At 34.9% G+C, this 22,941-nt stretch overlaps 1 protein-coding gene across 2 annotated transcripts in view; it reads right to left on the reverse strand.

The window, feature by feature from the left end:
* Fnip1 (folliculin interacting protein 1) overlaps nt 1–22,941 on the reverse strand; it is a 111,893-nt gene that overhangs the window by 49,821 nt on the left and 39,131 nt on the right. For both annotated transcript variants that reach the window (XM_003464527.5, XM_003464526.5), the window contains exons 2-5: nt 12,831–12,957; nt 3,037–3,171; nt 1,533–1,633; nt 1,074–1,148 (exon numbers count right to left, since the gene is read on the reverse strand). In XM_003464527.5, coding sequence (XP_003464575.1) covers nt 1,074–1,148; nt 1,533–1,633; nt 3,037–3,171; nt 12,831–12,957 — 438 coding nt within the window. The remainder of the gene's footprint in view (nt 1–1,073; nt 1,149–1,532; nt 1,634–3,036; nt 3,172–12,830; nt 12,958–22,941) is intronic.

A 22,941-nucleotide genomic window follows, 5' to 3' on the forward strand; every position in this document is an offset into this window, starting at 1 on the left:
AGAATTTAGAAACGATGAAGAAATTGAGATGATTAAAGCTAAAATCACCAAGATATTCTATAATTCCAACACTCAGAGAGGCTAAGCAAGAAGACTGCAAATTCAAACCTTGTCTGGACAAATCAGCAAAATCCTATCTCAAAAAAAGGGCTGACTATGTGACTAAGAGAGTTCCCTGGCTTGATCTCCTAGTACCAGAAAAGAAAAAGAAAGCTAATATTAGTGCTATGTAATTTCTGCTTTAGCATTAAATTTAAAACTCAACATTTTTGGCATCAAGATTTTAAGTGCTCACACACTGAAGAATATTTTGAAGAACATCTCCCTTTTCTTCTTGAAAGTAAAAAAAAAAAAGAAAAACAACTACAAGTGTTAGAAACTCAGCTAGTAAAACTAACTACTCAAACTATGATTTTTTAAAAGTGGTTTACAACAAATGATTGCTCAAGAGAATACAGAGCAGGTTTCCTGGTTCCCAGGTTACCACTGGGACTTAGGCTAGCCAGCGAGCTCCATTCTAATTTGGAACCTGCAAAAACTTTCTCTGGTGTCTGCTACCACCTAATCCTGTACTTCATTTACTAGTTTCTGGCACAAATCCCATTATTCTGATGTCAGGCCTAATTGCTTCAGCTCTACTATTCTAATCCTGGCAGTACAGCGGTGGTCACTAGTTTATGTGCCATAGTAGACTATGCATAATAGCCATATGAATGACCTAGGTCACCACTGTCTGAAGGAGATCAGAAAACTATAAAGCGTAATGCTACAGATATATGTACTGACTTGGCACAAAATTTCAAAACTGAGAATTAGTATGTTAACCAAAGATGGAAATACATTCAACATTTTGCTTCTAAATATACTTTCTAGCAACTCACAAAAACAGAAATCATACCTCCTATTGTTCAACCAAACTCAAAATGAGAATGCCATCTAGGCTCCATGAATATTCAAACTTGGAGAAGACAGAAAATATGAATATGTTCTATAATTCAAAAAGCATTTTTAAAAAATGTTCATTCCCTGCACATCTTAACTAATCGATTTTCTTCTACAGCCATAGCACTTACGTATTAAGACTTCCACAGATGCTGCTGCCCGTCCGCGCAGTAAAGACTTTGCTGAGCATGAGTTGTGGAGGCGAACTACAAAGAAAAATACATGATCAGGGACATAGGAAAAGCAAAACTCAATGAATGACCTTACTGATTTACTCTAAATTAAAACTTGTTAGTTGCACAGATTTCACAGCACAATCCCAAAGCCATTCAACTCCCAGGGCCATAAGTGAGTGGCATGTCCAACCTGAATGCAGATCATACGAATTCTCTCATCCTCAAAAACACTAAATATCTTGGGGAAGGGGATTTAGCTCAGCGGCATAAGCGCCTGCCTTGCAAGCGGGCAGTCATGAGTTCAATCCCCGGAACCGATAAAAAGGAAAAAGACAAAAACAAAAAAACCAAAAAAAACCCCACTAAATATCCAAAATTGCATTCATTTTTTAAAATACTCAGAAAACTCCTTACCGGATCTGATGAATTTTTAGGGTGGATCCTTTGTAGCTCATTGCTACTGAGCCAAACATCATCTCTCCAAGCATATTGGCATCAGAAGAGCACCGAGAACCCTGAACAATAACCACATTAGTAAAACTACAGAATTTAAAACTGTGATTATTCAAATAGTGATTTCTATCTTCTAAATCACTTTGTTGTAGTTTTTCTCTATTGATGGTTTTAATTCTACATTGTATACACTGTTCTGCAACTCGACTTTCTTCATGTTATGTCTTATAAATCCAATCATATCATTAAATAGAGATTAACTCATTTCTTTGAAAAGCTGCATCGCATTTTACTGTATGTGAATACCAGTCTATCAGGCCAGTTCCCTTAAATGATGACTACTCAAGTCATTCCTTGTCTTTTGCTACTGCAAATAATCCTCTAATCAACATCTGTAACCATTTCTTATACACATGAAACATTTCTCTAGCTGGGGCATTGTGGCCCACATCTATAATCCCAGCACTCAGGTGGCTGAGGTGGAAGAGATCACAGGGAGTTCCAGGCCAGTTTGAGCTACACAGTGAGTTCAAGGCCAACCTGAAATGCATAGTGAGACTGTCTCCAAAAATCAAAACGAAGTTTCTTTAAGCTACAAGAGATAAAAGTGTAATTCACTAAGCAAGTAGAATAGTTTTTACTCTGTTATGCAGAAAAACATACAAAAATGGGGTAATTTATATCTTTTTTGAAAGACTTGTGATCTACAAATTCAATACAATCCCTACCAAAATCCTAATACTTTTTACAAAAATTGAAACTCTAAAATTCATGTGGATTAACAAAAGACCATGCATGGCCAAACAAACCTGACAAAGAACTAAACTAGAAGCACCACACTTTCAAATTTCAAAATATACTACAAAGCAATATGGTATTAGGATAAAGACAGACATACAGAATAGTTAAAAATAGTGACTCAGTAGTGCTGAGGGTTTAGTTCACAGTGTAAGTGCCTGCTTGGCAAATGTGAGGTTGTGAGCTCAATCTCTGTTACAAACAAACAAACAAAAACAGAAAGAAAGAAAGAAAGAAAGAAAGAAAGAAAGAAAGAAAGAAAGAAAGAAAAGAAAAGAAAGAGACCCAGAAATAAAACCTATGCTATTTCAAGAAAGATGCTAAAACTATACACCACACAGGTTTATGAAAGAAATTATTTTGGTAGCCTAACAAATATGAATTGAGAAAAATGAAAAAATATCCTTAGTGCTATTATCTATAGCTGTATTTCTAAGATTTTTTAAAAAAATTTATACCCCTGGTTGATGTGTTTTGAAATTTTGTAGTTTTTCTTTTTCTCCTTGAAATAAAATGGATTTGGAAAAAAAACCCAATAAAAATATACAAATTTACTTATTTAAACATCTATCTCTAGGACTAGTCATTGTCATACCTTGCTTCCTAAGGTTGATGCTCAAAAATATCCACAAATTGAAGAGTAAATAAATGAAATGAGTCATCTTACCTGATATTTAGGACATTGGTCTTTTACATCAGAAGACAGAGTGATAGAACTATCCAGAGAGGAAGAACTATCTCCTCCGGGCTTCAGTTGGCAGCATTTCCCGAAGACTTTAACTTGAGCATCACTACAGAGTTTCTGAAATACATAATATCTTCATTCACATTTCAATACATTTTTCATCATAATCCAATTTAATCATAATACAAAAGCATTTAGAAAAACCAAGAATAAAATGACTTAAAACAACATAACCTTTATATGATATAAACTTGCATATTGCTACGTTTTTTCTAGTACTATTTTTTTTTTACTCAAAACATTTGTGCAAATGTGGAAATGCACAATGTACTTTTCTCACAAACACTGTCAAATCACTGGAATTTTTCCATGTGTTCTACAAATGTTCAATAGCAGGGCTTCAATAACAGTGTTCTTAGTATTTCTCAAATTATTTGGTCTCGAAATCACTCTGCTCTCACAGATTACTTAAAATCACAAAGGCTTTCTGTTTATATGAATTTTTCTAATAATATTTTCTTATAATTACAACTAATTTCAAAATATTAACTCAATTTAACATAATAATAAAAAACTGATACAAGTTAACATAAATGACATTGTTGCCAGAAACAAGGCAAACATTCTAGGAACAAATTTAGGAATAGAAAGAGAAATGAAATGAGATATATTTTACTATACTTACATATGTTTTATCTTCTGAAATAAGAATGTACTCATGTAATGAACAGAAAAATATATATATAGAACCAAAAGATTGTGCCATTCACTATGGGGGAAGGATATATTTCTTTTTCTCTCTTCCTAAACAAGTTTCAGAGCTTTCACTGCTTACACAACTACTAAAAGTACACTCCATCAAGGTCTATGATACTACTGAAACAATGTTCCAGTGCTTTACCAGTTATTCCATACAGAAGACCTCCGGTAGGTTTTTAAAAAAAAGCAATTTGAAGGTAGAAAATATCTGTAATCCCAACATTGAAGGCCAGTCTGAATTACAACTGGTATCCTGTCTTGGAAAAGTCAAAAAAAGAAAGAGCAAGCACTTTGACTGAAATTACAGTGTTTTGAAGGCTTATGGTTTATAGTTGCTAGTATCACCAAAAGCATTTTTAAGGAAGGATATAAATCAGGTGTGGAAGCCCATACCTATATATAGCACTTTGGGAGGCTGAAGCAGAAGGACCTTAATAAGCTTGAGCCTAGCCGAGGCAACTTAAAAGGCTTATTGAGACCTTGTCTCAAAAAATTAAAAAGGGGTGGAGATGTAGCTCATGCAAAGACCATGGAATCAACCCTCAATACTGGGAAAAAATATTTAACAACTGCAAAATCATCTTTAATGAAAAATCTAAAGTAAAAAAATGAGGTGTTTAAACTAGAGATGAATTCAAAACCTAGGTCTGTGAGCAAGCTACTTTATCTTTCTCAATCTGAATTTTCTGTTTAATGGGAAGTAGGACCATACTTAATGATGATTAAGGGAAAAATATACATACGTACACATATTACTATATATACAAAATACATACTGCTATTATTTCTAATACCCTGGGTAACTAGCATATGATGTACAGTCATAATTTCAAAAGTTAAAATAAGGAACTAACATCTAAAGGTATTTCCATTTATATTCTTTTATTAAACACTCACTAAAAATACTATTAATTTTAGTATTAATATCCTTGGCCACATCTCAGTAACTTTACTACTTATTACTTTACTATTTATCACCAACAAAATGATACATATTTATTTATACTTTCTCTAATACTGGGCATGAATGACACTATTAACCTTTTTGTTCTAAGAAACCTAAAGACTAATAAAGTTGAATAACACCGCCACATCTATTTACAGCCAAAATCTACTACTGTAAACAACTGTTTTATCAGTCAACAAAAGTATTTGCCTGACCGGGGAGTCTGAAAATGGCGGCGAGCTAGGGGATCGAGCGAAGAATCTCTCCAGAGAATTCAAACTCAAAGCTAAAAAAAAAAGACAGCATGGAGAGGACCAGACAAATCGATAGCGATTCTTATTAACCAAGACAGTACAGCTGGAGGATTGAAAGTCGTGCTGAGACCGGAGGCTGCAAATCCCGCGCCCTTAAATCAACGAACAGACTCGTGGACCCAGCACGAAAAGCTGAGTTGCTTTTGGGGACTGCGGAAACTGAGACCCAGATCGAGACTCCAGGTGGCAGCCAGTTCTGCACCGCTGCACCAGAGCAGATGTACAGAGCTCTGGCGTTTCGAATCTAAACGGTGCACAGAAATCTGACCGGTCAGCGCTGAGCCGCAAGGTGGGGAAAAGTGGACGGCTTGGTGTGCGGCGGTCCCGGAGTGGGGACTTGCACTGGACTCTGGTGAGTACAGAAAACCCCGCGGCTGCTGGGTTTGACCAGAGAACAGCTGGCCCGCCACCACGGGGAAATCAATAACACAGAATCTGGTGCAGACATATTAGCCTGGCGGCAGAAACCGCAGCTTGGTAACATCACCAGGTCCCCCTGTAGGGAGGGCTGGTGGAAGACATCTTGAGTCCTGGCAGAGTCTGATTGCTTGCTGGCTTCAGCTCCGCACGGAGAACTTAGTGGGAGCCATCTTGGTTTTGGGCAGATCTGCTTTTCTAGAGCTCCTATCACAGAGAGGTTTGGAAGAGAACGGCTGGGACCTGGGCAGAATCCTGTGCCATTACCCAGCTGCTTCTGATTCAGGGAGAACTGGCAGGAGCTACTGGGGCTAGACCAGGCCTCTGCTTGGGGCCCAATGGGCGGATGCAGAATGGTCACAACTCAGTGACAACCAGAAAGTACAGCCTAATTTATGAACTAACTGACACAAAGGCTAGAGACTAGACTGTACCGCCCCTGCATCCCAGCCTACCCCAGATAACAGCAAATTGGGGAGGACAGCAAAAACTCAAGCCAGCACGCTTCTGAAAGGCCCTAAGCAATTCGGAGAGGGCCAGAGAACTCCAGGACAGTCTGAAAGAAACCAGAAACATGACAAGAGATAAAAATAAAAAAAAATCTCCAGCTGTTCAACAGGAGAAATTAAACCCAAGAGAACTAAACACTGAAGAGAACAAACACAGTAACCATCCATTGCTCGACACAGCATCAGCCGAAATTAAAAAGTATTTACATGATCTCATAGAGGAATTTAAAGATGTACTCCTGATCCAAGTGAGGCAAGATATAAAGAGATTAATTAAAGAAATGACAAGCCCCGCCCAAGAGAACACAGATGGAAGAACTGAGGAAATCAGAAAAGAAAGAGAAGCATCTGAAGAAGAATTTAAGCATAACTTAGAATACATGAAACAGATCCAAAGAGAATATCAGGAAACTAAAAACTCCATTGAATATTGGCAAAATGCCTTGACAGAAACTAAAGACAACCTTCTGAAACTTGAAGAGAGATTTAGGGCTTATGAACGTGAAAGAAAAAGCCTCTTAAAAATAACAAGGAACCAGAAAGAAGCAATTCTAAAACTGGAAGATGATAAAAAGATGCATAACCTAAGAATAAAGAATGTGAGTGAGGAAGCAGGAACATCCAAAAATGAAATACAAAAAATATTCACAGAGATATTAAAGCAAAATTTCCCACGTATAGCAAAAAGAAATGATATCCAGATAAAAGAAGCATACAGAACGCCAGCTACCTACAACCAAAACAGATCTACGCCTAGGCATATAATAATCGAGATCCCAGAAATCCACCAAAAAAACAGAATATTAAAAGCAGCCAGAGAAAAGATGCAGGTTACCTATAACGGGAAATCTATCAAAATAACAGCAGACTTATCAACACAAACTCTTAAGTCAAGAAGGGAGTGGGGAGAAATATTCCAAGTCCTGAAGGAAAAAAATATGCAACCTAAGTTCATATATCCGTCAAAACTCTCTCTAAAAATTAATGAAGAAATAAGATACTTTCAAGACAAGGAGGAACTGTGGGAGTTCGTGGCCACCAATCCAACCCTACAGAGAGCGCTGAAGGACATTACAGAGAAAGAGAGGAAGAGATATCAGGATTACAGCTACAGTGGCAGAGAGGCCTCAGTGTACGGGGCAGACCATGGAATGAGGGAATAAGGTGGACAAATTATAGCAGAAAAGTGGAGTAGCAGACATGAGGCAGAGACGGTAAGCTAGTCTTTGGTAGAGACAGCTCTGAAACTATATTTAAAAAAAAAAAAAAGCAGAGGTCATTGCTAATGGTGTATAACGATTTAAAAGACACAGTAGTCCTAGTGCCATATTTAGATTGAATTAAATTTGTTCTGGTCTGTCCACTCATATCAGATTTGAGGACACAGACCTCTAGAACCAAAAATAGCAGGTTATACCATGGTAACTATCCTTATTTTCCTATTGACTTAAGCTGAAATCCTGTATTACTTACATTGTCTTACTATGACTGATCTTAATTGTATCTGAATCATAAGACTATTGGTTGGCCTTGACTGATCCTATTTGAAATCGGTATGCGTGTTAGAATCAACCCTAAAAGTAGAGGAAACTACTCTGAGCATGACAGGATGTAAAGGATATCCATACTGGTATGAATCAGTAACAGCTCTCAAATACTACAATGCAGTCAAAGATAAGTTTTTATAAAAATAGGTGATAGTATATTTAACTATAATAAGCCAGTGTTGTCGACAAATCTATTGAAAATAACAAGAGAAAACATAGTAGCTATGGAAGATCATTTATATTATAGTTTTATAAGTCTTATCCATTGCATGTTTATCTAGGAAATTGTTTCGCTGTCTTGTTATGACTTGGTTTTCCCTATAATACAGAGAGGATAGGAACAAATACTCTGAGGAAGAGACCTGAAAAACCCGAGGCTTATTTTGTAGCATTATAATATAAATTCTAGCAATCTATTGCTTGCTGATTAAAATGACTCTGGACTGGTTTCTTCAGCTCAACTTCAGCATATGCAGAGATGGGGACGGCTATCACAAAGAGAATGAGAGATGCGATGGTAGTTGGAAATGTCTTCCCTAATCTGGAACTTGAGGACCTAAAAAGACTCCATCATCCTGTAATGATTTGATTTGTTCTATAATATGCAATAAGTATAGAAAGTGGGTGAAGTTAGGGACAACTATTTGTAAGAAGCTAGAGACAGTTAGATAAGGTAGATCTCCAGTGGACTTGCTTTGAAATCTGTATTTCTTTAAATTGTTTTTTTTTTTTTAAATGTTCTGTTCTGTTTTGATATGGTTAACCTTATCCTCTTAGAGATGTAAAACAAATAGGTGGGACTGATAATCATATTACGGAGCTTTTGTTCGGCCATAAAGCAGAATGGTTTGTAGGGTCACTTTTTTGAATGTCATTCTAAATACTTTAATTCTATAACCTGAACAGCCATTTTGAAGAAGACAATTTGTAACTCATCAACTGGCAATTTCTTACCTTTTGTTTGTCTGTAATTTAGTATTATTTCTACCCTTTTTTTTTTAATCTCCATGTATTTTTTTTTCGTTTCCTTTTCTTTAAATAAAAAAAAACAAAACAAAAGTATTTGACTACTGTATTATGTGTATCAAATCCTAAAAAACATAGATGAATAAAGAAAGAGATAATCTTTTTCCTCACATTAACAGTCTATTATGGAAAAGAAACATTTAACAAATAATTATAGAAATACATTACAATTAAACAGATATTTAAAATGCTACTAAAACAAATGGTAGGAATAGCTAATTCATGTTAGCATTTACTACCTGGCCAGGTACTATTTTGTTATACATATACTTATTCCTGTGTGTGTGTGCCCACGTGTGTGGTACTGAAGACTGAACTCATGACCTAATCATGCTAGAAAAGTCCTCTACCACTAAGCCACATTCCCAGTCAGTCAACTCCACACAAATAAAATTTATAAAATGTGCTCTTTAAGGAGTAAATATAGGTAATACTGAATAGTAGTAGCAGTATTCCCATTTATAGATAAATAGGTAAAGAACAAAGATGCTTAAGTGACTTGTCCTTCAAAAGAAGACTCAATCTAGGGAGATGAAGAAAGTGACAAGTTAGGACTACGAAAAAAAGCATACATGTTAAGGTGAAAGACTAGGAGGGATACAAAGAATTCCAGGCTTAGAGAACTACACACATCCAATCTCTGAATCAAAAGTAGTTTGTTAGAGGGAAAAAAGGGACAAATACTTTAATTTCAGAACTAAAGTACAAAACCATGCATAGGACTTTATACAGAAGCAGACCACACACATTTTTTCTCATGAACTCTCTAGCTACTTTGGTTTATTTTCCTTCTCCCATTCAGAAGTCATAGCTTTTCTGACACCGAATAGCAACAAATGCAGTGGAATAGAATGCTCTAGTGGTCTGATAAGGGATAGTTAGCAACCCTCAGACAAGCACCAGTCTTCAGTGAGAAGGAATTACAGGAATAGGGCCTTGATTTGCTCACTATTTCTTACTTTCACTTTTAAAGAAGTGATCATGTATTTTATCTCTAAGCCATAAAACCACACGATATCCTCTACTTAGGCATAAACATTGTTATAAACATTATTTTGAAATGAGTGTGGCTTTTTATTTTATAACTAGACTACACTTTTTATTTCCTCTTTTCACAATCTCAAACAGAAACAAGTTGCAAGTTCATTACAAAGTACTTTTTTTCTGAACCAAATGAGAAAAACTGCTTAACATATCTTATCACCTATAAATATGTGTATTGCCTAAAAATAGGAATGTTACATTTGTACAGTGCCACCAAAAATATTAGGAAAAAATATCACTGATAAATTATAACTGTCCAATTCTCAGGCTCCAATGAAATTTGACCAGCTGTCCAAGTAATGTCACAAAGAGCAAAAGAATTCAGTTCAAAATCTTCTTTGTATTTGCATATTTGTTATTTCTCTTTGGAATTCCTCCTGTTGAAAAGTTTTTCAGTCTCTCTCTGACTTTTGAAGATTTCAGGACAGTCATTTTGCAGACTGAATTGTTTCATGTCTCTTTCCATTATCTTGTGATAAGATTTAGGTTATATATTGTGAAGTATAACATTTAAGTTACACTGTGTCTTTCTTGAATCATATGTTATAGCACACAATTTTGATTCTTGACACTGATGATAATATCATTTAGATTTTATTTACTAAGCATCTCCACTGTAAAGAAACTCTCGTCTATCTTTCCTTTTTAACTTTTCTTGTCTTTTTTATAATTAGTATTTTGGTGAGGGATTAAGGATGACTATGAAACCATAAAGAAATTCTTGTCATTTTATAATTAATATTTTGGTGAGTGATTAAGGGAGATTATGAAACTATACATATGTGTATATATACACATAATAGTTTATATAACTATATATAACTATACATTTACATATAAATATGTGTAATTTATGTATACCATAGGCACACACACAGTGATACCTCAGTCCAAGAACTTCAACTTTTTTAACAATTTTAGAAAATATGGCCACATCTGTGTTTGTGTGGGAAAGATAGCCATGGTTGTATTGATCATGGTTGTATGCAGTTTACAAACAAAAACAAAATTTTGCCAAACATTTCTGTTTGCAGACCAAATTGTTTACAAACAAAAGTGTTTATGATTGGAGGTACCATTTTCCATGCTATTTCTCATTAAACTTTCAGTTTATACATTTAAGTACAGATTCATGCTTTTACTCAATGATTTATGTTCTGCTACTATCACTATTTGTTTTTATACTGAAGTCTTGCCCAATTTGGCTAGTAAAAGCTCCCTGACGTTGAGTTCTGGGTTCTTTGACATGTTCTCCCACTTGTTAAGTTTCTAGTACAAGAAATTCCAGGTTTATCTTTATTTTTTCCTATTCTGGTCCAGGTATAAAGTCATTTCTCCAAGAAAAACAGGTTCCTTTTAGTAAAAAATAGAATTTAAGAAAAATGATGTTGGGACTGGGATTTAGCCAGCAACATAAGCACCTGCCTTGCAACCAGGCAGTCATGAGTTCGATCCCCGGTACCAATTAAAAAAAAAAAAATGATGTCATTGTTAGGGATGTATCTTACATTGGCATCTCACTGTTCCCAAGACCTCTTGATGGACACAGCAAGAAAATATATGTCTGTATACACATAAATATATATAAATATATATATAATAATATATATATAAATACATAAATATAGACACACACACACATATATATATATATAATCTTTATCGGGTTAGTAATACGTATTTGTGTGTAGATATATATAAAAAACAAAACCACACTAAAAATTCCAATTCTAATCTAATACCACCACACAGCTCTTATAGTTTTATCTGTTTCCTTATTTCCAATTCCTTTCTCTGACACTAAAATGCATGTTTCTCACTATTTTTATCATGTGTGTAATCAACCTCATGGGTATAGATGGTCTTCCATCTGCCCTGCCCTGCCTCCCCTGCAAGTGCATTCTCCTCAGGCTAAGATGCCGGGGGTGAAGGCTGTCCTCGTCTCACCTGGGTGCTGAAACCCTGTGCCAGGGCACTCTTAGGGCTGGTATCTCCTTCACTGGGCTCTGATACCCTGCTCTGGGCCACTGTGCCTTTACCATCTAAGGTACTCAGTTTTAGGACTGAACTATTTAGAAGGGTAGAAGAAAGGCAGGCATAAAGCATGAAAACTTTTAATTTAGACATACTGTTTTTCATGTTCCAGATTCTGTATCACAAATGAAATTCAATTAAACAAACAGTACTTATATAGTATTTTTCAGTTTAAAAAATTCTTCCATGGCCAGGGACTTAGCTCAGTGGCATAAATGCCTGCCTGGCAAGCATGAGATCATGAGTTCAATCCCCAGCACACACACACAAAAAAAAAACCTTCTATGTGGAACATGCCTATGATCCCTGCACTTAGAAGAGTAAGGAAAGATGTATTGATCTTATTGTACTACACTCCTTTTTGTTGACTGTGAATAAATGAAATCATAAGTAAAGGAGGACTACTCTAATGCTTCAGAATATAAAATATTCGTTGTTTAAAATCTATACCCACTTTTCCAAAAAGTTGTATGAATTATAACACTTTATCCTTATGTATAACACTTTATCCTTATGTAACAGCCTTATGTAACATCAATGATGGCTTAAATATATGACCACTGTACTTCACTAGGAATCCACAAAATAGCACTGCATTATCATTGATGAAAACTATCTAAGGATAGTAATATGATAAAATCACTTAAATTATTTGGTTACATAAACGTTCAAAGAAACTGTATCTATATTACATAGGAGACCTGAGTGTGCATGATGGCAGTAGCATTACCTATGTTTCATGATCAAGTGAATGTACATGTACTACTGCAAAGTGGTTCACAACATACTTCAAAGCATGGCACTGAAAATTCACACAAAGTTCTTGCCTCTACTTTAAGGAAAAAATATGATGCTCCTAAGGACTAGAGACTTAACTTGCTTTGTACCTTCAGATAAATAATTTCGTTTGTCTAGGTTTCACTTTTCATAAATCCAAAATGAGAAGTTTAGGCCAGATTTTCTGTAAGGATGCCAGTAATTCTGGTCATCATATAAGGAATAATCATACAAGGAAATAAATGTCAAACTAAAATAATGCCTGGCTAGAAAAAGCAAGTATTTCTTTTTTAATCTCAAAATCAGAACTTACAGTTACCCACAAAAATATCACAGTTGAAATTCTATTCATTAATTATTAAAATACCCAACATTAATTTTTTAAAAACTCAACAATGCTTACCGATACTGATGTATCTTCATTTTTTCTCTTAACACTGGAGTCAAACAAGACATTTCTCCCTCGTCTTTCACAGTCTTGATACACAATTAGTCGAATCTGGCTTGGATCAAACTCTGACAAAGGCCAACTTGAAAGAAAAAGATCCATTAGTTAACATTACTAAACATTCCACATATATTCTTATAAATAAAACTTCTATAATAGAGCTAGAAGTTATATTATTAGTAAAGAACAGATGGTAGAACTTTTTTTGAATAAACTACCGCCATTTAAAGCTGGGCTTGGTGTGTATGCCTATAATCCCAGCACTCAGGAGGCTGAGGTAAGGAGATTGCTGCAAGTTCAAGTTCACTTGGACTACACAGTGAGTACAAGCCAGCCTGAACATAGGCAAACCCTGTCTCAAAAAAAAAAAAAAAACAAAACTACTATTTAGTGATGAAAAGTTACACAGCTATGACATTTCAGGTTAAAGACAAAATAAAAGCAAAAAATAAGCATTTTTATTTTAAAAATGACAACTATCATTTAGTATATTTAAAATATAGTCATCCCCTATGAATAGACAAATAAACTCAGTAAGCACAACTAAGTACATTTAAGAGAATGAAAATATAAATTGATTTCATGGCATGAACCTAGATGAGATAATTAGATTAACTCATATTTCAGACAGTTCATAAAATGGAAATGTTTAACCAAGACTTTTCAGTTTAAATGGCAGCAAAAAACTTACAAGACACTAAGTTTTTTAAAAAAGTGATAACCAAGCATGAAAGTCAGACAGTGCTAGTATGAATAAAAATTGGCAACATTACCTTAGAAAAGCATATTTATACATATGTGCATGTTTGTTTTTCGTCTTAGACAAAAATCAAGTAAAAATGAAGTTGACCCCAGCAATACTCCCAAAAAGTTTACCATAGCAGAAAATATTGACTGCAGTCTCACTCTTTTTTTCCTTTAAGTTTGTTGGTACAATTTAGGTATACATAATGACCATGTTCATTGTAGGGAATTTGTATCTGTTCATGATCTATCTTAATTCCTCTTTTTCTCATTCCCATCTCCAGCACCCCACTCTATTAAGCTAAAAACTGACAACAATTTAAATGTTCACCACAAGCAGAATGGGTAGATATATTACACTGTATTAAAATATTAAATGCTATATGACAAACTCAATGACTGAACTTCAGCTGTAGGCAAAAACAGGGACAGACCATGGAGGAAATAAACACACAAAACAGCTATTCTATCTTCCCATTTATATAAAGGTCAAAAACAGGTAAGGATCTACCTAGGGATATACAGTTTTTAAAAATAAAACCCAAAAACAAAAACAAAGATAATGGTGAACTTCAAGTTTGGAGAGTGATCACTTCTAGGAGTTTTGGGAAGGAGTGCAGGTATACAGAGGCAAATAGAGGGGATCGCACTCAGGAAGGGACATTCCAGACAGACTGAAACAATAATGACAGTCGATGCTTTGACCAAATAGTCCTTAGATCCTCACTTTACAGTATACATCTTTAAAAATCATTATTGAAGTACTTTTATATATGCATTATATTTCATAATTTCAGATTAATGTAATGGATGAGGTAGGAAAGAGAAATAAAAAGAGAAAGCAATTACTGACAGGGCAGTTGTTAAAAAAGAGACCAGTTACATCAGGCTAAATGGTCAAGTCAGGTACAGCAGTTGACAGTGTTCTTTAATTTCCTTAAAGAACCTTAACTAGTTGTAACTGTGAAACTAGCTGTAACTGGCAACATAAAGTATCTTCATTCCAAATTCGTGTTGAAACACAATTTTAATCTTTTCTCTAATTCTCAACAAATGTGTGAGAAAATGATTAGATTCTACCTTAAATGCTCAACCTAAACCAGAAATTCATCCGTACATTATACTGATTTGCACCATACTGAACTGCTTTTGCAGAACTGTTTTTCAGGTTTTGCAAAGGAAACTACAAAAGACCAAAATAGGATGAAAATCAGGAATGTGATCTCATGGGATCCAAAGAGTACTTTAGAGAAGAAATATCATGACAGCCACTAAAAAGCATCTGCTAGTTTTAAAAACAAGTCACTGGTCACCACGGCAAGCACGGCTGTAAGGAGTAAAGACAACAGAAGTAACACTGCAGAAGACTGAAGAATGAGGAAGAACAGAGAAATGAACTGTCAAAGAACAAAGAAAGTGTAAATAAGAATGACATATTTTGTTATTAAGAAAGAACATACTGGACATGTGTATATACTAACGATGCAGAATTTAGGGTTGAGACGTTTGAGGAGTAATGATGCCATCTCGTTTATCCAAATTCCTTTGGTCTCCAAAGCACCCAAAGAAAATTCAAATTCCATTACTTGGACATTAAGCTCATCAATCTGAGACAAATCTGCCTTTCCAGAATAATGTTACAAAGCCGAGGTTATCACCATAGTGCTGTCAGTACTGCCAAAACATGCCATTTCAAAACACGGTATTCCATAGTTTCATGCCTTTGTTTAAGCCATTTCTTCTACCAGAAACATCCTTAACCTGCTTGGCAAAAACCTATTTCTTCTTAAATATCTAACTGAAATGTCACTCTTCTGGGAAGTTTTGACTAATTCACCTAAGCAGAGTTGATTGCTGAATTCTGGAACTACATTTATCTTGGACACATTCTAACTGTATTTCCCCCACAGTGTTCACTAATTCACATGCCTGTTTCTTTCATCAAAACAAAGCTCGCTAGCACAGAACTTATCTCTGAAGCCTCAGTCATAAACACAGTAAATGAATTACTCTACAAATCCCAAAAAAGATATAGACACTAAAAATTTCATGAGTCTGTGAACTGACTGAACCATCACATTCCACAACTTGAAAATACACAGACATACAGGGCACATTTTAAAAGTTAAACTATTTGATCTCAAAAAAAGAAATATCCTACAACAGAGTAAACCTTGAAAACATTCTACAAAACAGAAGATGACAAACACAAAAGGCCAAAGATCACATGATTCCATTTCTCCAAACCATACAGAATTGGGAAATCTATAGTGAGACTGTCATGTGTATGGAGTTTCTTTTGAGGGCATGAAATGTTCTGGAATTAGACAGTAGTGATGGCATTATAATAAATAGGTACTAAATGTACAGTACTTTAAAGTTCAATGAATTGCATACTTTAGAAAAGGAGAACATAGTAACTGAAAAAAAAAGAACCAATCTGTGTATGTCTCTGTGTGTGTGGTACTAGTGACTGAACACAGGGCCTTTACACTGAGCTACATTTCCAACCCTTTTAATTTTTGTGACAGGGTCTAAGTTGCTAAATTGCTCAGGCAGGGCTCAAACCTGTGGCCCACTGGCCTCACAATTCCAGTTTACTAAGATCACAGATATGGAGCACCACACCTGACTGACACAATAATATTTTAAGGACACAGCGAATACAAGTGAAGAAGCTAGCGAAGATTAGTAAAGACAAACCACCAGAGAGCAAGAGACAGGCCATGGTAAAATGCTGTTACAGAGTCAGGGAAGCCAAGGAAGAAGAAAGTAATAGCACACAACACTACACATTGCAGAAAGATCAATTACAGTGTCCCTGAAATATAGTAACTTGATCATTTTGGTCCTCTGACTAGAAGAGTGTCAGCAGCAAAACTGGGGATGGGATTGAAAAGAGCTGAAAATTTAAGATAATATGAGGTTCTAGGAAGCCCTTTGAAAGGGAGATACAGGAATAGGTAACCATGGAACTGACCTCAGAAACAGCACACTTTTGAAAAACAAAAGAGAGCTCTAACAGGGAAGAACTGAGATTATCACATACACAGTCACACAAGACAAGTAGATAAGGTAAGGATATAAGACACTTTTCTCACAAAGGGAAAATATATACATATACAAAATATAAAGGAAAATGTATGTGCTTAAGGTATATATTTCTAAACTGAGAAGGAATTGGTAAAAGTTAAAGGCAATGAGAATTGTTGAATTAAAATCCCAGAGAACAGCAGTAAGGGTGCCCCTAAAGAAATGTGGAGTATACTTAATAAGGCAAGAAAAATCACAATAAGGCAAGAAAATTGCTAAAGATGAGTTTGAAGACAGAAGTGAAATTGAGCATAACCATTTGATCATTTTTCTGAAAAACAGAAATCAAGCATATTTATAAGCATATGTGAGCTTGGTGGGCCAAACTGGGGTATAGAATTTTAGTTATAGAAGTTTTGTATAGGCAAGCATGATGGTACATGTCTATAATCTCAGCACTCTGGGAGCTGAAGCGGAAAGATGACAAATTTGAGGCTATTCTGGGCAACTTAGCAACTCTCTTTAAAAAAGAAAAAAGGGAAAAGTTTGACTAACATGAAATTAGAATGGAAAATCTCAAAATACAAGGACAAGGCTCAAAGTATAACCAAAGAAATGTTCCAACGCAGAGGATAAAAGAAGGATCTGGATGGCCAGAATAAAAAGTGTGGGTTTTCCAACATGACGATATAAAGGGATCTGAGAAGGAAGACTATCAGCTAGGCATCAAAGGTCTTAAAGAACACTAGGACAAAGTGAAGTTATAGTCCTTCAGTGCAAAAAAAGATGGAGAAACTGGGAAGAAAGTGAGCACACAAGGGAAGGCATTCTGAATGTTAAGAAAAAAGCCAGCCCAGGTATTCCTAAATGGAGAGGGAAAATGTAGAATATGAAAAAGGATCATCATACAGACAGGCTTGGACTCTTGGATATTTCCAAACGAGGCAGGAATTGCTAAAACAGAGATAAAAATAACAGAGTCATACTTAAAACAGTAATCTTTGTAAAGCTGTTTTGGTTTGAAACAGACACCCCTAGAGTTACAGCTCAAAACAATAATAAGAAATGCAGATTAAAAGTCATGAGGCAAGACATCCTATTAAAGAGTATACTCCTGAAATGGAGAGTCATTGCTGACAAAGCCCTGATTCTCTTTGCCTAATTACAGAAAGAAGTTGTACACTCTCAAATCTACAGACACAGGAAACCAACTAATATAACTTATTATGAAAAGCTGCCTAACAAAATAATTGTATTTGAAACACATGAGAATACACAAAACAACAAATTCAAACAAGCTCCTTTAATAAACAAATAATTTTAAATAAGTCATCTCAAATTTATTCACTTCAAGTGAAAGAAATGGAAGAAGTAAAGAAAAAAAATGACCTACCTAATGGTACTGTACTGGAGAGACCTGGTGGACCTTGTTTCTTGTCACTTCTATCCATATGCTACTTCACTGGAATTCACTTGGTCTCAGTATTCAAATTGTTTAGCATGATCACTTGACTATACTAAAACCTAAACTTTCTCATAGCTAATATAATGTACGATTTCCATTTCATCAAGCTGCCTCTTTTTCTTAAAACTTAACTGAAAAACATATCTAACCCAAACCATTAACAGAGGTAAGCACCACCATCATTCACAAAAGTTACCTGTCCTTCTACAGCAAAACACTCTTAGTATTAAGCTATTGTGTTCAGCAAAGAACCACAAACTAGTTTAAGACTCTACACAGATGTTATTTATCGCTGATTTCAGCTTATCTACTTTCATGTTTTCTGTTTGACACATTCGAGCAAATCGGTAGGGGAAATGAGGACTTAGAAAAATGGATGTAAAAGGGCTCCCTGGGTGATGACAATGGGAAAAAAATGGCTAAGAAATACTGGGTTAAGTATTTTTCACACTAATACGTTAATAATTATCACCCTCAAAGAAAATACCTAAATATTTCACCTTTTTTCCCTATTTGATCAAGTTTTCTGATTCAATAATCATCACATAATCGAATCAACTTTTTTACCCTACTTCCCTCTTATTATCTATAGTTTTCACTTCTACACAGCATCAAATACTATACAATACACTAATCAAATCTGAAAGCCTTTTAGTTCATTCATTCTTTTGGTAATTATTGGTAAAATGCCAATTATTTGACTCACATGGCTAGTGTGTGTTTCTTTCATGAGCCCTATTCAACATTTTTATTTTTCACTGAAATATAAACGATGCAAGATGATACAGACCAGTTCTAAAAAACCATGAAATCTTACACTCCTATATAAAATAGAAAGCAGTGAAGTTTTAAAAGTTAAGTATGTAGGATTAAGGACTCCCTCATACACACAACAAGCACTAACAAACATTCTGAGTTTGTTGAAGGGGGCGGAGGGAAGAGAGAAGGGAAGAAGGAAGAAAGGGATGAAAGAGAGACAAGGCTGCAAGAACCAAGTAAAAAGCTTTCCCAATGTAAGATCAACATACCAAGAACTAGCCACCGTCGGAACCCAAAAGCAACACAGCTAATTGGACAAAGATTTTCTGCACATGGGTAAAATTTTCTAAATTTCAAAAATCTTATATGGGCAGACCCCACTTTAAAGAAATCTATTAACTAGATAGTTTTGGCAAGTGACCCTTGAAACTAAACTATACAGCAATAATGGAGAACTTTTTACAGATGAATGCCCAAATTGCAAGCGAAATCCCACTTGTTTTTCACAAAGTGCCACCACTGCAATTAAATCCAAAAAATGAGATTTTAGTTTAGAAAAAACAACTCATACATTAACATCTTTTGTCTCAAAATAAAAAAAAAAAACATGTGTGCCATAGGTTCATCACCACTGGTATATAGTTGTACGTTTTACTTTCCATACCATTTTAACATTTTGGTCCTGTAACAGAGAAATAACATTCATCCTTCTTTCTGTAAAACATACCAGGAAAAGAATGGCAAAGGAATGCATTATTTATTTTAGGCTAAAATAGCCCCAACTGTAACAGATGAATGCATTTCAAATTCCCTTTTGATGAGGCTTATTATGCATTTTTAAAAATACAGTAATTGTGACAATATGGCCTGTAAGCAATTTCTAACCATTAATAGCAGGAAGATTCTTTTTTTTTTTTTTTTTTTTTTTTGGTCTCTTTTCTCTCTCCCACCCCATCCCTGTACTTGTGCTAGGGAATTAACCTCTGGCTTTGTGCATGCACTCCACCACAACCAACAACCCAACAACATCCTTTTTCCTTTTTCTTTTTTTTTCTTAGTTGTTTGTCTTTTTAGACAGAATCTCACTATATAGACCAGGCTGGCCTCAAACTCAGCACCCTCATGCATCAGCCTTCCCAGTGCTGGGGTTATACACGTGTGCCACTGTACTTGGCAAGAAGGTGTCACTTCAATGTTTTTTTTAAATGTAGTATACAGTAACTGAGATCATATGACTGAAGGTTACTCTGAACTTGGTATAAATAAAAAAGGCATCTTCGTACATTTGAAAAACAGAACTGTATGTGCAACAAAATTTTACTCTTTATACACAGAACTCTGTGGGAGTGTCAAGGATCAGATCAAGTAATTATCCTCTCAGGACTCAGAAGTTCTTAGGATCAGGGTATATAGGAATGTATTGGAAAAATATGTTACCCACCAATTTAAAAAAATGATTCAGTAATTCATTTTAAAGCTACAGCAAACCAAGTCAACTTCTTAATAAAAGTTAGCTGTTAGTTCCTATGACATTGTACTCTGTGAAATTAAAACTTTTTAATGAATAGTTTTGAATATATTAAAATCCTAACCTATATGTATTTTTCTACTCTTGTATCTTTGCCTTATATATCTGATTTTTGTTTGTTTCAATGATTCCTCTGTATACAAATCTGTATGTCCAACATACATTTTCCTCATCTTTTCCTTGTCCTCTAGGTTCCAATAGTTTCATGTCTGACCTTTGTGCCCACAGATCAACTCGACCAATTACTGACAGTGCTATAAAATACAACTGTCACAGGATATTTTCATTTCTGTGCAATCTTCCTTTCCCTATCTTCCTTTCCACATCATCTTATTTTATTCTCCTCTCCCAATATCTCTTTATGATATTGTTTCTACTTCAGAAACTAAGTTTCTCTGCATCATGTTGAGAATGCCAAATTACTTAAAATTTTTGACTAGTAAGATTCAGATATATTTTTGCAAGTGTGCAGATTAATGTTCTTTTCCCTCTATTCTGTAATATTTTTTCTAAAATCTTTTCTTTGACAGCTCCATCCCCATTTACTAGTCCAGGATGTTGTAAATGTCCTTGGCCTTATTCTATTCAGTTGGATGCTGGTCAAAAGGAAGCAGTCTCTAGACCAACTGACACAATCTAGAAATCTACAAATCTAGAATACTTCCACTATCAAAGTCTATGTTATCCTGACTCAATGAATTACATGATAAACCGATTCCCAGACATCAAAATAATGCCTGCAGCATATTATGTCTGTCAACTGATTTACAAAAAAAAAAAAAAAAAAGTAATCTCTTCAAGAGTAAAGGAAGAAAGGCAAAGGTTAACACATGAAAGGCTAGGTTAATCCTACTGTTTCTTCAGGTAATGACTATGCAGCAGATAAAGTTGCCTAGTTTTCTAGTTGGTACAGACTTTGCATTTCACACATACAGATTTGCGAGAATCACACATTAAAGAATAAAAATATTTTTTAAGCAAGCATGATCACTGGTGAAAAGACATCATATTGTACCAATTTTACTTTCCATAACTCAAATTAATTTTTAAACACTGAAAATTTCTCCAAATTAACAACTGGCTAATCACAAATTAAGGACTACAGGAAGAAGATAGAGATAAGGAATGTAATAGAATTTTAATATCAGATAAATTCAGGTCCATGTAAGTAACATTAAAGAACATTAACTATAAAAATTGAATTATGGTCAATTTACTAATACAATGCCAAGTATTTAAATTTTATTTACAAATATATTCATGGGACATATATACAAAAACACATTGCTTTCCAAATATCTATCGTAAATCTATGTAAACACAATTAGGGAGAGCAGTAAATGACAAAAATCACATACACTAAAGACTAATACAGTGCTTATATATTTCAAAAATAACAAGTAACATCTAGTCTAAAATATTCTCAAGATGTTTTCTAATAATTAACATAATTTATATTAGCTTTTCAAAAAATGAATATATTTAACATAACTTTTAAATTTTCACTTTATGTATTTAAAGCAAATATATACCAAATGTTTGACTAGCAGGGAGTGACTTTTCACGTTTAACACACTTGAAAAATAACATCTTGAGTTAAGCTGTACATTAGTGGTATCCTAACTTTTCAAAATCCCGAAAAACCTGCAGTTATGCACAACTGCTAACTCATGTTAATAATAGCAATGAACTATACTTGTCTGAAACCACAAGACTGTCAGGTGACAAAACAACAAGTCTGAATTTAACTCAAATAAAACCTTCTCCATGTTGAAATGCAAAAAGGCTTAATCCTAGCAACAGGACCATGAGGGATTGCAGCCTTTAGGAAACTTGTTGCCCTCAACAAAATCTATTTTTGCCAAAGGCTTCATCTATTCAGTCCTATAATTTCATAGGTTACATCCTGTTTTTGGGTTTCACTTAGGAATTCCAGATTTTTCACATACAAGTTAAGATTGTGTGCCAATTCTTTTACCTCTTCTACTGTATCAGACCAAGAGAAAATCTAAGGATTTTGGAAACTATGCACTATCCTAGCAGCTTGTGCAGACCTGGGACACCACTTTTTGCTGTTTTATCGATGCACCTTTGTGATATACAATAATTATATTCATTTTGGGCAATTAGTACATACACATACACAAACATGCACGTGTGTGCATGGGTGGACACAGCATATCTTGATTTTTTTTCTTTGATCATCAGAAAAATTTATTGCTCACAGTTGTGGAGGCTGGGAAGGCAAACATTCAAGTACTGCAAGTTTTGGTATTTTGTGAAACCCAGTTTGTGTTTTCAAGATTATGTCTGAGTTCTCTGTCCTTACATGATGGGATATATAGAAGGGAAAAGCGGAGAGAGGCAGCTTCTCTGTAGCTCTTTTTTAAGGCCATTGTTTGCATTTAAGAAAGTTCCAACCGGGGCTGGGGATTTAGCTCAGAGGCATAAGCACCTGCCTTGCAAGCCGGCAGCTTTGAGTTCGATCCCTGGTACCGATAAAAACGAAAAAGACCAAAAAAAAAAAAAAAAAAAAA

Source organism: Cavia porcellus, unplaced genomic scaffold (genome assembly GCF_034190915.1).
Source record: "Cavia porcellus strain 051 isolate PalLab524CR breed Dunkin Hartley unplaced genomic scaffold, mCavPor4.1 scaffold_19, whole genome shotgun sequence".
Lineage (NCBI taxonomy): Eukaryota > Metazoa > Chordata > Mammalia > Rodentia > Caviidae > Cavia > Cavia porcellus.